General features: G+C 65.2%; 2 protein-coding genes across 4 annotated transcripts; both read right to left on the bottom strand.

Moving 5' to 3' along the window:
* Positions 1–348: 348 nt before the first annotated feature.
* On the bottom strand, positions 349–1,622 carry TOR4A (torsin family 4 member A; the record flags this gene model as incomplete). Its single annotated transcript, XM_024762445.1, has 1 exon — positions 349–1,622. A coding segment is annotated over one exon (1,140 nt), but the record flags the coding sequence as incomplete, so codon positions are not given.
* Positions 1,623–5,127: 3,505 nt separating this feature from the next.
* Positions 5,128–14,419, bottom strand: NELFB (negative elongation factor complex member B). 3 transcript variants are annotated; one of them, XM_024762394.1, is made up of 13 exons: positions 14,144–14,419; positions 13,644–13,807; positions 13,362–13,461; positions 12,782–13,012; positions 10,789–10,974; positions 10,100–10,212; positions 9,410–9,512; positions 9,148–9,243; positions 8,835–8,977; positions 8,655–8,761; positions 6,377–6,518; positions 6,158–6,266; positions 5,128–5,965 (listed from the first exon to the last, which is right to left on the bottom strand). In XM_024762394.1, the coding sequence occupies exons 1-13, from the start codon at positions 14,243–14,245 to the stop codon at positions 5,819–5,821; spliced, it is 1,743 nt and encodes a 580-aa protein (XP_024618162.1). In that variant the 5' UTR covers positions 14,246–14,419; the 3' UTR covers positions 5,128–5,818. The 3 variants fall into 3 exon arrangements, with proteins under 3 accessions (XP_024618162.1, XP_024618164.1, XP_024618163.1); XM_024762396.1 differs by having other exon boundaries at positions 14,097–14,417; XM_024762395.1 differs by having other exon boundaries at positions 14,134–14,272.
* Between the last annotated feature and the right edge of the window lie 1,509 nt (positions 14,420–15,928).

Below are 15,928 nucleotides of genomic sequence, written 5' to 3'. Positions count from 1 at the left end.
CCGGAACTTTAGGCCCCCGGGGTGAGCAGGTGTGTGTGGGGGAGTGTGTGTTCGGCTGCTGCGGGCACCCGAAAGACTGGTGGCCACATGCGACTCTGCAGGGGACCAGCTGTGTGTCCCTGGGGTCTGCTCACGTTCTCTGCCATCATCTATCCTCTGTCCCACGGAGACAGACCTACCCACTTCCGGGGAGCCAGCCCCGTGGGACATACTGGCGCTTAAGAATGCAGGTTGGATTAAGGACCCAGCAGGTGGCAGACTGGGGCTCTGAGGGAGGTTGGAATTGGCCGAGGAGCTCAGAGCTGACCCAGCCCCACCGGTCCCCCCAGGTCCCAGTGTGAACCGGCGGAGGACCATGGACAGATTTATTCGAGGCTTAGAGGCCTGAGGCAAATCCACAGGGTCCCCTCCCTCCAACTGCCCCTGTCAAACCAACGTCCCGTCGTGCCAGTGGGCGTCCACTGCGTCCGGTGGCACCTGCGCTACAAGAGGTTCACCGTGGCCACCACCTGCTTGCAGCCAGTGACGGCGAACTCGCGGCCAGCCACGCGGTAGTAACTGAGCTGCGCGGCCAGGAGCTCGGCGCGGGCCTGCTCCGGGAAGAAGCCCTCCCCGGCCATCTCGTCCCGGAAGCAGTTGACCACGTCCCCCTTGTCCAGCAGCAGGAAGGGCACGATAGTCGCGACCTGCCACAGCGGGTGCTCGCGGACCAGGAGCGCCCGCAGGCTGGCGCGCAGCTCCTCCTCGGCCTGTGCCGCCACCGCCGCGGCCCCGGCCCCGTGGGCGCCGTCTGCGCGCAGGGCCAGCGCGCGGGACGCGTTCTGCAGCACGAAGCGCGTGACCTCCGCGCCGCCATTGCCGCTGAGGAGCACGTAGATGGCATTGTGGAAGTGGTGCGAGCGCTGCGGCTGCAGGAAGCCGTGCAGCTCGTCCAGCAGCGCCGGCGGCAGGAGCTCCACGTCGTCCAGAACCAGGAGCGGGGTCTTCTCATCCGCCTCGGCCCGCGCCACGACGTCGGCCACGCGCCGCGCCAGCTCCTGGCGGCAGTCCTCCGCGGCGCGCGGCTCGGGGCAGTGGTGCCGCGCGTGGTACTGCAGCACGAGCGCGCCGTCCTCGAGCACCGCGCGGAAGTGGCGCGCCAGCAGGCGGCCCACATGGCTCTTGCCCACGCCGCTGGGCCCGTGCAGCGCCAGGAGCAGCGGGCGGCTGTGCACGTGCGTGGCCAGGTAGTCCCGCAGCAGCGCCACGATGCGCTCCACGGCCGCCGGCTGGCCGAACACGGCACGCTGCAGCGCCTTCTCCAGCCCGTCAAGGTCATAGCGCTGCGCGTTATCGTCCAGGTTCTCGATGGCATTGAGCACCTGGAAGCCCACGATGGCCACGAGCAACAACAGGCAACGCTGCGCGCGGCTCCGGCGCTCCACGCGCGGCCGGTACTTGCGCGACATCTCGGGGTAGAGCACCACGCGGCTGCGCCGGCGCTTCTTTCGCGGCGGCCTCGAGGACAGCTCCGCCGGGCCGTCGAAGGTGAAGAACTGAGGCTGGTCCGGGTGCGCGCGCGGCGCCTGGGGCTCGGAGTCCGGCCTCGCGGCCGTAGGCGGGAGGCACCGCTTGGGCGCATTTTATCGGGCGGCCGCCGCCCGGGCTTCTTCCTGGAGGAGGAGTCGGAGTCGGTGCCAACCTGCCGCCAGTTAGGGGTGGAGCAGGGTCAAGGCCGGACCCCGCCCCTGACGCAGCTCGACTGCCGGGCGCCGGGGGCCCTCCGGTCCCTAGAGGGGGGCGTGGGAAGCAGAGGCCCAAGCATCCCCAGAGTTCAGAGATGCCCCTCCCCCACGAACACTTGGTGGTGTGGGGGGGCGGTCTGGCCGTTACTTCTGCTTTCCAGAATGGGCCCCTGTCCCCAAGCTGAGCCCAGGCCTCCCAGCATCACTCTAGTGGGCACACTAATGGAGTTGGGGGCAGGGAGCCCCCTAGAGGCGGGCGGGGGTGAGGTGAAAAGAGGGACAGAAAGACAAGACCCGGAGAAGGAGAGATGAAGCCACTGAGACAGCTGGAGAAAGGTGGGGTGGATGCCCCCGGCCCTCCCCAGTACCTGCAGCTGCGTCAGCTCAGGCTCTCGCTGGCCCGCCCCCAGCCCCCCAGGGCGGGCCCCCAGCCCACGCCAGAGGCTGGGGCCTGCGACGCAGGAAGCTGAAAGTGCTGGCTTCCTGGCGGGGGTCGGGGTGGGGTCAGGGGCCTCGCTGGGTCAGCTCAGGCTCAGAGGGGCAGCGACACCTCCTCCGGGGCGGAGGAAGCTCTGGGGAGGTTTCCGCTTCTTTGCAAAGGAAGTGAGTCAGGGGTGTGGCGCGGGCGGGACTCAGGCTGGACGGAGGCACCAGAGGGGGAGGCCTGGCTGACTCGCCCAGGTACCCCGGCCGGTTGGTCACCTACCTTAAAGCCCTCCCAGCCCTCCTGACTCAGCCCAGGCCCAGGACACCCGGTGAGGCCGAGGGCAATGCCTCCCCTGGGGTCCCACGTGCCTTTGCTCCTCAGCCTGCCCTCCACAGGACCCCCACCTCCCCAGGGACATCAGCGCCTGACCACCCCCGCCCCCCGCAGGGCCCACGGCGAGGGGGATAGGCGTGTCCAGGCTGCCGGTTAGCTGAGGCGGAGCGGGCGGGCAGGGTCCTCCCCCAGCTGGGGTCCTCCAACCCTCTCCCCTCTTCACCCCGCCCAGGCCCAATCTGGGTGCTCACAGAGTAGGGCTCGTTTCCTTTTCCTCCCCCTCTTCCACCAGGTCCCGGGCTCCACGGCGCTCCCCCCCTCCGCCTCCCCCTTTGTCTTCCCCTGTACCCCGGCCTAGAGCACCCCCTCAGGACAGGGCAGGAAGTTCTAGAATGGGAGAAAAAACCCCACACATGACTGAGGGCCCTGGTCGGAGGGCAAATTTAGAAAGAACTTGGGCCCAGAGTTGGCGGATGGAGACTCTGGGCCCTTCCCCGCCACCAGCTTCAAGTGGCCCTGCCCCCACCCCCGTTCCCATCTCTGTGGAGACTGGCCTATCTGGATGACCCTCCCCTCTGGAGCGGGTCTGCTAACCAGTAATGCCCCCAGACCAGTCCTGGCCCCGAGCTCAACTGTGTCCCGCGGGCGCCGGCAGTCCTGAGCCCCCCCATCCTCCAGCCTCCCTGTCCCTCATCCTCCACACTTCGGCCCACACGGGTCCCTCTGCCGAGCGTGCCATCCCTCCCCACTTCCTAGCTTCCCTCCACCTCCCTGTCCAACCTGCATCAGGGAGAAGTCACTCATGGGCTTGGGGGTTCCCGTCCTCCCCAGAATATGGGGCTCCTGCCTGTCCACGTGTGTCCGATGCCCTCTGGCAGGATCACTGAGAAACCACTGCTTCTCCGCTTCCTCCTCTCCAGCTGCGGGCCTGGCTCCCCGAGACCCGCTGCCCCTCTCTGTGCTGGGCCAGGTGCTTAGGGACCCCTCGGGCCTCACCCACCATGTGGCCCCTGCCCAGGCCTTCCTGGAACCAGGACGGAAGGATATCTGTCCAGGTCTCTGCTGGTGCCCCACGGCCCCGGTATGAGGGTGGGGTCCTTTGGCGTCTTCAGACTTTCTACAGTCTCCCAGCTTCTTCTGACACAGAACCCCAGGGGGCCCTGACAGGCAGACGCAGGAACAGGTGCCCAGGGGTGGGGGCGGGGCGCTGGCTGGCGGCTGCTTCCGCAAGATGCTGGTCCCAAACCTGCTGGGCTCCAGAGCCCCAGCACTGGGTGAGGTGGGGGCCTGGACGTGGGGTGTGGCAGGAGTCAAGAAAGTCATGCCTCAGAGGGCCTGCCCCCAGCGGGGTCAAGGGTGAGCCTGAGCCCTGCACCAAGGCCCGCCTCCTCTGTACCTTCTCCCCCATCTCCAGGGGTGAAGGGGGCCCCACCTGTCCCTACCCTTCAGGACCGAGCCCACCACGCCCGTATGATGCCCTCCCACCCCTCCCTCCAGCCCGTGCCCTGTCCAGCCCTGTCCCCAGCCCCAAATTCAGGTCCACAACTTCAACCTGGTCTCTGCAGACCCCTCCACCAGCCCAGTGTGGGCTCGGAGGTTCCCAAACTGCTGGCCTGGAGGTGGGCAGGGCCCGCACCACACACATGCTCCCTCCTGCCCGAATTCCCGTGTGGACGCTCCCTTCCTCTGACCAGACCTCCCACCCCCCAGCCTCCCCGCAGCCCTGCCCGGTCCAGCCTCAGGATCCCCGCCTCCCTCGCAGCCCCAGAGGGTCCCTGAGCTCAGCTGCCCCCTCCCACCGGCCCACCTGGGGCTCTGCGTCGCTGCAGCCCTCACCCCCACCCCGTCCGTCCTTGCAGCTCACGCCCTCCCCCTGATGAGCCCCGCCCACCGGGGGCCTCTGGTGCCCGGTCCCTTCGTCCGGGCTGGAGGAGCTTGGCCTCGCCGACTGGTCTCTGTCCCCCTTGACCGTGAGCCTCAGGGGGGGGTCACTCGGGCCCCGTGCGGGCACTTGCTCCTCCCCCGGCCCAGCTCCTTCCTCATCCTCGCCTTGGGGCCCCACCTCTGCCCCATCCTGCCTCCCAGCCCAGGACCCCCTGGCTCCCGGAGGAAAAGCGGCAGCTGGAAGGCGGTCCCCGCCTCCTCCCTGGGAAGGCGCCTGCTCCCGCGGGGCCCACCTGGGCCTGGCGCTGCCCCCTCCCCCACTCGGTGACACCCCAGCCGTCCCCCGAAGCCCCATCCACTTTTCATCCCTTGTCACTCCCATCAGCGCACGAACACCGGGCTCCTCCCGACTGCTGACGCCCACACCCCCGGGTCTTTGCTTTCCTCAGTCACCATCTCTACCAATGCCTCCCCGACACCTGCAGAGCCGCACCTGTCAAGGTCACAGTGACCTCCACACAGCCTGCCCCTCGGCAACCTGTCAGCACTGGTGATGGGCACTGAGGCCCACCCAGGGCTGACCGTGTCGAGTCTTTTGGCCCCGAGCGCAGCCAGGCCCAGGCCTCACCATCCACAGCTGCTGTCCCGGACGGGGCCGGGCATCCAGGCTGTGCCCACGGAGAAAGGCGCCAGGAAAGTGCTGGCCAGCCTGCACTGCAACCAACCCTGGGCGCTCACAGAAACAGCTCGTCTGCTGGATTTACCAAAACGCCTTTTATTTACAAAAGTGAAAGTCTCACTATGAACAGCAGCAGACCCTCACCTGGCCGAGGACGCTGCTCGGAGGGTAAATCGAGGCAGCAGGGGAGCCCGGGCTCTCCTCCCCCATGTGCTACACGGGACTGTCAACAGGGGAGGAGCTCCTTGGAGAGCTGGGCTCCACCTGCAGACCCCCGCCCCCAGCAAACTCCGCGGTTCTGCCAATCGGGCGCCAACCCTGCCGGCCCGCCCTCTCCCCCTCAGGCCTCGGACCCTGCCCCCCACCCCCCGCCCCTTGGAAAACGGGTGTCCTTTTCCTAATGCCAACTACTGCCTGTCTGCCTGACAGCAGTGGAAACCCACACGCGAGGAGGAACAAGTAAGCAGCTTTTCACGGCGTGGGAGTGCGAGGGCCGGGCGGGGGGCAGCAGACCTGCGGCAGGCCTGTGCTCCAGGGAGCCACCCGGGGCCCATTCACGCAGGAGGCACACACCTCCCAGGACCAAGTTCCAGGGGAGGCTGAGGTGCAGTCCCCGGGGTCTCCGCCCAGCCCACCCCCAGTCCCAGGAACAGTCAGTCCACCTCCAGGAGAGACGGGCTCCTGCTCTCACAGGCACAGGGGAGCCTCTTCCCCTGGCTGACCAGGGACCCCACGGGGGCCCTGCCCACCCGAGCAGCCCCAGGCGGAGCCTCAGAGTACAGCTGGGGCGGGCACGCTGGGGAGGGGCAGCTCCAGGGCTGGGGTCTCTGTGGCCTGGGCCGGGCTGGGCTTCCTCCGGTCCAGCTGCTCCAGCTTCTCACCGAGCTGGGAATACAGCTCCTTCACCGCCTCTCCACTCTGTGGGGGGAAGCGCGTGGCTTCGGGGCAGGCCCAGAGTGTGTGCACACAGATCTCTCTCCTCTCTCCCTCTCCCTCTCCCATTATGTCTCTCTCTCTCTCTCTCTCTCTCTCACACACGCACACGCACGCACGCACGCACGCACGCACGCCAGCCAGCCGGGGCGGGGCGGGGCAGGGGAGGGCACCCACCTGGCCCGTGGGCTCCAGCGCCTTCTGCAGGGCCTCCAGCTTGGATGGGGCCACCCGGTGGTGCAGGTGGAGGAGGAGCCGCAGCACGTGCCGCTGCACATTCTCCTTCCTGGAAGAGGCCACGCTGGGCTGCAGGCGGCTGCAGAGCCGCCCTCCCACCCCACCCCCCCAGTTGCGCCCGGCGCCCCCGACTGAGATGTGGACCGAGAGGACGGGCACCTCGGGGAGGCGGTGAGGAGAAAGCCGTCGAAGAGGCTGCTGCAGAAGTCCTCCAGGGCAAACTCGTCCGCCAACAGCGCCAGGTTGCCCGTGAGCAGGTGCAGGAAGATGTCCCCGAACGCCAGATCGCTGAAGGTCTCCACTGCAAGCACAGCAGGCGTCGCACAGCTCGCCCAACACCCACCTCCCCGACCCGGGCCTGAGGGCCAGAACCTGGGCCTGGACAGGGGAAGCAGACGGTGGGGGCGGGGCTCCAGAGCAAGGGTGGGGAGGGGACGAGAGCCCGTCACGGGTGGCTCTGCCCGGCGGCCAAGGGGCTTAGGATGAAGTGGACTCCAGCAGAGGGAAAGCTGAACGGGCCGGTAGCGAGAGGAGACACAGAAGTGCCGAGGGCTGGCCCGGCAGGCCTACCGGACCACGGGCTCTAGAGGACAGAGAACGGAGCAAACGGGCCTTCTTTTTTTGAAGCCACGGCCATCGAACCTCAGAAGAGAGAGATGGCAAGAGTAACTACCAACCGATCGCAGCGATCACCGGCAACACCACCGAGCGCACGCGGGCAGGCACAGCAGCTGAGACAGAAACGCCGACGCGACCCCAGCCACCGAGCCCCTAACGCGGCGGGAGACGCAACCCCACCGGACGCGCGCGGGGTGCACTCCTGCTGCACAGCTGACCGGGGACTCGGCTGGCCTCGCGGCCGGTTACAGGACACTCAGGCGAGCACACGGTCACTGCACCAAGGGACGCTGCCAGCAGAGTCCCGACCGGGGAACAAACGCCCTGGTTCCCCCAGCAAACCCCACGTAGCCCTACAGACCACAAGACCTGAGAGTCAGCCGGAGAAGCCAGGTGAAGGGAAGCCCTTGTTTGACTCCTGACTTGCACGGACCATCCGCACAAAAATGTTATATGACAACCGGGGCAACGTGGCCACCGTCGGGACCTGGACCCCAACCAACCACGTGCCAAGGTCGTGGTTTTTACGAGTCTGTCTTCTGTAGAGACACCTGCTGCATCGTGCCAAGCCAGTCTGCCGGGTTTACGTACAGACCGCTGAGGGACGGGGCGGCAGCCACCCGCGGAGCCCCGTGCAGGTGGGCGATGGGCACCGGCCTTCACAATCCTGTACTCTTTACTTGGGTTTCATCAAAAACTCCCACCGAAAAAAGTTTAAAAGTAAAGAACTTTAAAAACCAACATTCTTTCTTACTAGAACCTACCAGTTACACCAAAGAACGAGATCGCTCTCCCTGAACGTGATTGAAGACCTGCACCCCAGCCCCCCAGGCGGCAGCTCGTGGCTGGGAGACACTGATGCTCCCGCCTCGCAGGACATCCTGTGTCTACAGACACGATTAAACAAAAAAGATACAGGAGTTCAAAAGTGAGTAGAAAGAATGAGGCAAATCCAAGTTCCTTATGACTGTGCTCCTGGAAGCCCCCGAAACAGACAGACAAGCCGTCGCCCCTGAGATCGCCACACGCTGACGCAGAAGCCTGTGAACGCGCCACCTGAGGGGCACCGGGCCCCGAGACGGAAGATGGTCCTGCACGCCCCGGGTGGGCCCACGCTGATCGCGGGTCCTTGGAAGAGGAAGGCGGGAGGCAGGAGTCAAAGCCAGAGACAGGAGGACGGGAGAAGCTGGACAGATGAACTGAAGGGGCCAGGAGCCAAGGACGCGGCTCCCGGAAGCTGGAGGAGACAAGAAGGGGCTTCTCCCTGGAGCCCCAGGAGAAGCCAGCCCTGCCCACACCTGACTCCAGCCCCAGGAGACTCACTGCAGACTTCTGACCCCCAGAACCGTAAGAATAAGTTCCTGTTGATCAGTTAGGTGGTGGCTGGGTAGAAACTAATACCCACAATGGGCCGCTTCCCCCACGTGGAAACGTCGGGAAACAGCACGCACCACTGTCAAGACAGTGAAGCGTGAGATCCTCCCCAGGAAGCCGCAATGCCTCAGACGGGACCAGGACCGGGCCAGCAGAGGCCCCGGGCCTGTCGTGTGCGGCGGGCCGGCCGGGCGCTCCCTTACCCTTGAAGGGGTCCACTCAGATCCCTCCCACGTCTTCCTGCCTTGCACCCCGCACCCCAGGCAGAGCAAGACTCGGGGGGGAAGCGGCCTCTTCACCACCGCGGAGCGGGGGCTCTCTCAATGGTCTGAGGACTTGAGGGGCTCCACACCTCTCGCCCCTTAGGAGAAGATTAAGGTGGCTCTTCGCAAACGTGGGCTGCGGCGGGAGGACGCGGCTGGGCCCCGCCTCCCACGTGACTCACCGAGACCCGGGAGCAGGCGCAGGAGCGCGTTCTTGTTCCTCTGCTTGGTGATGTGCAGCACGTAGTACAGCCCCACCTCGCAGGCCACGCGCTGCTCCTGCAGGAACCTGCGTCCGAGCACCGTCAGCCCCGAGGGAGCCCGAGGGGAAGGCCCTCCCGCCCAGTGCCCGCAGCCCGTACTTGGTGAAAGTCTCTGGCAGTGCGCTCGGGTACGAGACCGGGGCCTTCTCCTCGGCCGGGAGCTTCTGATCCACGTTGAAGGCGTGGTCGTCCACCACAAAGGACATGAGCGTGGGCAGGAACCTGGTGACCAGCTCCACCTCCTGGGGCAGAGGCCCGAGAGCTGTCCTGCACCGTCCCTGCCCCTCGGCCCCCTTCCTCCGTTCATCCTCCCGGACGTGGGCCTGGGGCCCGTCCTCCTCCCCACCTCCCCAAACCCCACCCCACAGCCCCTTGAGAAGGCAGCGGGAAGGAGCCCGCCTGACCCCATTACCATCTTGGGTTCCTTGAAGACCTGGCTGTCGATCATGTCCCATGCCCCCTGGCCCAGCGCCAGCAGCCGGAGCAGCAGGAGGAGATCCGGGCTGTCCTGCAGGGAGACGCAGGCCTTGGCCGTGCTCACCTGAGCTTCCCGCCCGGACCGCACTCAGCCAGGGGCTCTGGCTGCACGTGCCCTCCACCTGGCGGGTGTGTGCGCTCTCCCCACACCCACGCGTCCCCCAGAAGGCAGCCCGTGGCCAGCCGGGTGCACTCACCCTGGGCAGCAGCTCCTGGCCCACCAGCTCCTGCAGGTGCCTGACTGTGCTCAGCGACAAGGTGTTGATGGCGAAGGGGTCGCACAGGATCATGGACAGGTCCCTGTGAGGGCGCGCCCGCGGCGCCAGTGAGGGGCGCTCCCGGCCCACCAAGCCACTGACCCAAGGAGACGGCCCTTCGGCGTGGACAATGGCCACGCCGCCCAGGACCGCCTTCCACAAGCTCGTGGTTCGTAACTTGCCCTTAACTTACTTAACAAACTGAAGCATCAAATGGTTTTTTAAAGAATTAAGGCCCAGTCCTGGTTGAGAACCTGACCCGGACTCCATAAATTCAATCAGGTTCCCACAGAGACAATTCCAGGAACGAGGAGCTGAGACAGGAGGCCAGGCGGAGCCCACCCAGAGAGGGCCCTGCCGGGAGCCAGACCCCCCCACCTCCGGGTGCGGCGGGCCTCTCAGCTCACAGGCAGGCCCCACGTGGCTGCAGACACCAGAGCCCCAGCCCGGGCGCCCAGCTCGCCTGGGACGGCGATGGCCTCACCCCAGCAGCCGAGCCTCTCAGCCGTGGGCACGGGCGCCAACCAGTCCTCCTAAAATGTACTGGAAGAGACGGCCGCTCCCGACTGCGGCCACAGCACGCTCATCCGGACGCCCGTGGACAGGACCCGGCACAAGGCCGACCCTCACCCCAGGACCTGCTCCTGCCCCTTCTTCACTCCATCAAGGAAGCCCTGCAGCTCCCGGGCCCTCTTGCTGTCCACGAAGCGCTCTCGGATGCAAGCGTCCAGGCACCATGTGAACTGCGGGGAGGAGGCGTGGTCAGGACTCGGCCAGAGACCGCAGCCTCCAGGCAGCACTGGCCGCCTGAGCTTTCCTGAGCCTTGGGCGAACGTCGGGACCCCCACCTCGAGTCGCCGAGGCGTGGCTCGCCCCCAGGAATGGGACAGCACGGAGGAAACAGGCCCAAGTGCCCACATCCCCACAGGCCAGGTGGTGCAAGAAAAGGCAAAGTGGGCGTTTTGTTCTGAAATGGGCTCCTCCAGGGCCCCCACTGTGCTGCGAAGCCCCCGGGAAGGGACGCCGTCTGGGGCCGCACGGCACCTATGCCAGGACAAGGGCAGTGCAGACAGCCCTGTTGCTGAACACAGAGCTCGCCAGTGAGCAGCCCCCGAGGGCTCTGGGGCAGGGGAGGGCCAGAGGCCCCGGAAGGACCGGAGGGGGCGGGGCGCAGCTGGCTCTGGGTCAGACGTCCAGGGGACATCACGGTCCCCCAGCCGGGTGGGCAGAGGTGGCACAGGGGCTAGGGCGGAGCCACATCCAAGGGGAGGGGAAAGAGAAGCCGAGGGGGAGAGCAGCGAGGGCGGGGCGGTGCCCACCTTGTGGCAGGGGTCCACGGAGCAGATGTCGCCGACGTCCAGGTCGTGCAGGGACATGAGCAGCTCGGCTCGCAGCGTGCAGTAGTGAACGTTGCGGGTACGCAGGAAGAGCGTACGCAGGAACTGCAGGACCATGTCGTACAGCTTCACGTTGCGGCCCACCATCCGGGTCAGCCTCTGCACCACCTGCCAGGACACCGGCAGGCCTCGCACACGCCACGAGCCTGGGGCGCTAAGCTTCCTCTCTCACAGAACATCAACTTGTGCTGGGTGGCGACGTTTCTTGTCTTTAAGGAAGCGAACCCATCACGCCCTGCGGCTCCTCTGAGAGGCCATCAGCCCGGGTCCCAGACTCCACCAGAGTCGGTGGGCGGGGCAGCCGGTGGCGTGGGGGACTCGGGCCCACATGAGGATGGGCGGCACCGCCACGCTCAGCGTCTGCTCAAGGCCCTGCCGCAGCCACCCCACTCCCGCCTTCTCCCGGCGGCCGCCGCCACCCCCCTCCGCACCCTGCCCCTATTTGGGAGGCTCCTGCCAAGGCGGCAGCCGACAGGACGGGGCCCGCTTGGGGCACACTGGCCGTAAGGATGCACGGGGCCACCTGGGGTGACAGACACCAAGGCAGCCCAACAGCCTGCACGCAGCGAGTGGGGAGGTCAGCAGGGACGGCAGCCCACCTTAGGGCCCCTGCCGAGGACCCACCAGCAGGCCTTGGTACCCCGACAAGTGGGGCAAGCATAGAACATCACCCGAATCTCGGCACCGACGTAGCGACACCTCTAACACGGAGACAGGCGCGCACTCCAGCCTGACCACGGCCTGGCCTACTGGGCACAGAACCACAGCCCCAAGGCCTAACCCACCCGAGGACAGCGGGGCAACGTGTCACCTGCCACCGCGCTCTCCCTTTACACTGGCAGGACTCCAAGGCGGACCCTTGGCCTGGAGGGGAGAGTGAAGGAGGGGCAGGACCACGGCCCAAGGCCAGGTTCCCCCAAACAAAAGGGGAGGCAACGCAGGCAGGGCTCTGACACACTCAGCGGCCTGTCCAGGAAGTGGTGCTGCAAGCACCTGCCCAACATCTGAGAGAAAACATTAGGTGAGGCCCTACCTCAGGCCACACACACAAAACCCCAGGTGAGAAGGCTGGCGGTGAAAGAACACGGCGAAACCTCAAACGCTCCTCGGCCAACGTTTGGCCTCGTACCATCACCTCCCTCCCAGGTTGAGGGGTCATCCTGGAGCCGGGCCAGGGACCTCCACCTCACCAGGGAAGGTCAAAGTTTACCCCCAGGCAGGTGCCCCAGTACCCCAGGGGTCACTGAAGGGTCCAGTGGCCAGGGCGGTGAGTCAGCACCCTAAAAGCATTTGTTGGGCTTCCCTGGTGGCGCAGCAGTTAAGAATCCGCCTGCCAACGCAGGAGACCCGGGTTCGAGCCCTGGTCCAGGAAGATCCCACACGCCGCAGAGTAACTAAGCCCGTGCGCCACGACTACTGAGCTTCCGCTCCTAGAGCCCACTAGCCACAACTACGGAGCCCGTGTACCACAACTACTGAAGCCTGTGCGCCTAGAGCCCGTGCTCCGCAACAACAGAAACCACGACAATGAGAAGCCTGCGCACAGCGACGAAAAGTAGCCCCCGCTCACCACAACTAGAGAAAAGCTGCGCACAGCGACGAAAACCTAACAGGGCCGTAAATAAATAAATACGTTTATTTAAAAAAAAAAAAAAAAAAGCATTTGTTGAAGCAAGGAATGAATCAAACACAGAAACAGAGAAAAACTCCCAGGGCTGAAAGAAGACACAGAGAGCTTAGCTGAAGAGGCCAGCTAAGCTGCCGAGCTCAAAGTACGCAGAAAAGACCAGAGACCCACACCCAGGCGCAGTGCTGCAATGCCCCTTGCCAGCCCCACATCCGAGCCCAGCCTTCTAGAAGCAGACAAGCCAGGCTTCACGGGAGAGGCCCTGCACACATCCCCGCCCGGCCTCACCTCGCCCTGGCGTCTGGTCTTGGGGGAAGGGCTGAAGAAGTTGTGCAGGACGGAGAGCTCCGTGCTGAACAGCGCGCTCTCCTTTTCCACAATGTACTGTTTCAGCAGCGGGGAGACCTCGTCGCCAAAGAGCGCCTGGTTGTCCTGCCAGATCTGCCGCTTCACCTCCACGGCGCAGGCCCGGTACAGCTCCTTGTCGGCCATCACCAGCTTCAGCTTCTTCTCAGGAACCTACGTGACCCCGGAGCCCACCTGTGAGCGGCACCTGTGCCCCAGGGGTCTCCCTCAAGACAAGCCGGCAGGCCTCAGCCCCCCACAGCAGAGGCCACAGCCAGCCCAGCCCCAACTGACAGCGGCACCCGTGACTGGCCCCCCAGGCTCTGACGGGGCAGGAGCTGTGCTGCCCACAAACAGCTTTTTCCCAGAAAGGGCGCCACGCCCCAGAGCTCGTGCCAAGGTTCAGTCAATGCGCGCTCGGCTCAGGGAGAAGCCAGCGTGGGGAACGTGCTCCGGAGCTGCTGTTCCTGAGGCAGGCAGCTCAGGAAACCTCCCCAGGGCAAGCTGGTCCTGCGGCTGTTACCTTGGGCAAGTGTTTCATGACGCACATCACCACTGGCTGCAGAGATGGCATCTTCACCAGAGAAAAGCTCTTCTCCAGAAGGTCCTCGAGTTTCTTGTACCTGGAAGGACTCTCAGCACTGAGGGAGCAGCCCAGGACCAAGTCGGAAGCAGCTCCCTGCCTGTCCCCAGACCGGTGGGTGATGTGCACAGGCGGCCCCTTTTTCAGTAGGGATGTGTAGCCACCGGGGCACATTCAGTTCCCGAGCTGGGGAGGGGGCTGCCCATCTCACCGCCCACTTACCTCTCCTCGGCCTTCCCCTCTGTGGCAATGGCTGACACGCGCTCCAGCAGCTTGTCCCGAAGCTCATCAAACACTGACTGGTGGAATTCCAGTCGGGGCGTCCCATGCAGGTCCAAGAAGGGCAAGGCCGACTGCAGGGAGGGCAGCAGCACGCCATTTTCTGTCTAAAGAAGCAGAGCTCGATTTGACTCTTCGGGCGACAAGAGAAACCTCAGCCACAGCCCCGTCTGGCCAGGCACTCCGGATGCCCTGAGTACACAAGGAGGCAGGGACAAGGATGTTCCCAGCCGCGCTGGCTGTAACTGCAAAAATTGGAGACCACTCAGATATCCGTCGACGTAGTCTCAACTCAGGACACTTGGTTCCTCCAGCCCGGGGAAAAGACGCAGCGATCGGGAGGGAGAGAAATCTGCCCGCTTTCCCACGAGACCTCGCCCCACGCCGGACTCACACCCAGACGCTCGGCCTCTCCACCCGGCCCCTCCTCCACCTGGCTCCACCTGGAACTGCTCGATGGCTTTGAGCGGCTCGGTGCAGTTGGTCAGCGTCTCCTTCAGGTCCTCGCCGTTGGCCACGCCCAGGTCCTGCAGCCCCGCGAACATGGCCGACGCCCCGGCCCCAATCCGGCTCGGCGCCCCATCTCCTCCGCGCTCCCCGGGCACCGCCGCGCTCGCCGCAGGCCCCGCAGCTGTCCGCTCGCCCGGGCCTCGGGGGCCGCCCGAGCTCCGCTCCCCGGCGCCCTCCAGCTCGGCCAGATTCCGCCCGCTGAAGCCCCGCCCCGCCCACCCGGGCCCCGCCCTCCTGCGCGACCCCGCCCAGCCTCGCGGCGCTTGCAGCCGTTTACCGGCAAAGGAGAACAGGGTTGGCGCGGAGGGAGGGTGGAGTGCTGCGGGGCGCCTTGGCGAGGGGGCACCGGAGGAGGGGGATGGAGCACAGGGGGCGGGGTGCCACGGCCTGCTTCAGGAGATTCATAGCTGCTATTTTAGCCAAGAGCGTTTTAATAATCATGAAAAATATTGTTGCTGACCTCACAGCGCCCACCAGGTGCACGACCCTCTCTCATCCTGGAACTTGGTTTCTTCCTTGTCCAACCCGGCGAAGCTCTCACGGCGAAGCTCACACCGTAGTGTTGTCACAAAGACCAAAAGCTAAGTGTGGGAACTTCCTTGGTGGCGCAGCGGTTAAGAATCCGCCTACCAATGCAGGGGACACGGGTTCAAGCCCTGGTCCGGGTAGATCCCACGTGCTGCGGAGCAACGAAGCCCATGCGCCATAACTACTGAGCCCTCGATGCCACAACTACAGAAGCCCGCACGCCTAGAGCCCGTGCTCTGCAACAAGAGAAGCCACGGCAATGAGAAGCCCGCGCACCGCAACAAAGAGTAGCCGCCCCCCTCCGCCCCTCTCACCGCAACTAGAGAAAACCCGTGCTCAACGACGAAGACCCAATGCAACCAAAAGTAAATAAATAATTTAAAAAAACAAAACTAAGTTTGCCTCAAATAGGGAGTGCCTAGCAGAGACCTGGACACGCAGTGACAGGGTGACAAAGGATGGCTGTCCTCTTGTCACCTTGAGCATCTATCCCCCTTGCTAACCAAAAGTGTTAGGCCCTCAGGCTGAGGTCCAGCCCAACTCGCTGCACATGTGAGCCCTGGATTCCATGGTGTCCCTCATCTCTTGCAGTGCAAGATGCCCATACAGTGCCTGCAGCAGTCACTGCCTGCCCTGCACCCTCCGTGGGCTCTCCACTGCCAAGCATGCAAGCCCCCGGACCCAGCACGCAGCCCTCTGCAGCTTTTCCATCCCTCCAGTTCACCTCCTCCTGTCCCACCAGCCCGGGGTCTTCCCAAGCTTGGCCACACCAAACATCACACCCTCTCCCTTTTCATGTGCCTTGGCTTCTGAGGTTTGCTCTGCCATAAATTCCCTTCCTGCTGCCCAGCAGACTCATCCTTGAAAGCCCCCTCCGGAAAGCCCTCCCTCCTCAGCCCAGCTCAAAGGATTGCTGCATCCTTCCTGCTGGTCCCACCCCTGGCTTTGAGACCTTGGGATTGCTTGTGGTGCAGCTGAGAGGAGGAGGGCTCCTGGTCCTCCCACGCTGGGCCAGACTCCCAAGGCCAGAGTGCCCCAGGTCTGTCTCTGCTGCCCGCTGCCTGAGCTGGTCAGCCCCGGGCTCAGTGCCAACAGTCTGCAGTCCCACTGCTCTGATTCCCGAGGGTGCTGGGGCTTGACCCCCAGCTGGTTCAGCCCTGGAGGAGGTCACAGGTGCACGACGCTCGGAC

This window comes from Neophocaena asiaeorientalis, unplaced genomic scaffold (genome assembly GCF_003031525.2).
Source record: "Neophocaena asiaeorientalis asiaeorientalis breed wild unplaced genomic scaffold, Neophocaena_asiaeorientalis_V1.1 scaffold78, whole genome shotgun sequence".
Taxonomy (NCBI): domain Eukaryota; kingdom Metazoa; phylum Chordata; class Mammalia; order Artiodactyla; family Phocoenidae; genus Neophocaena; species Neophocaena asiaeorientalis.
The sequence above is the reverse complement of the archived record's forward strand: the minus strand, read 5'-3'. Positions and strand labels throughout refer to the sequence as shown.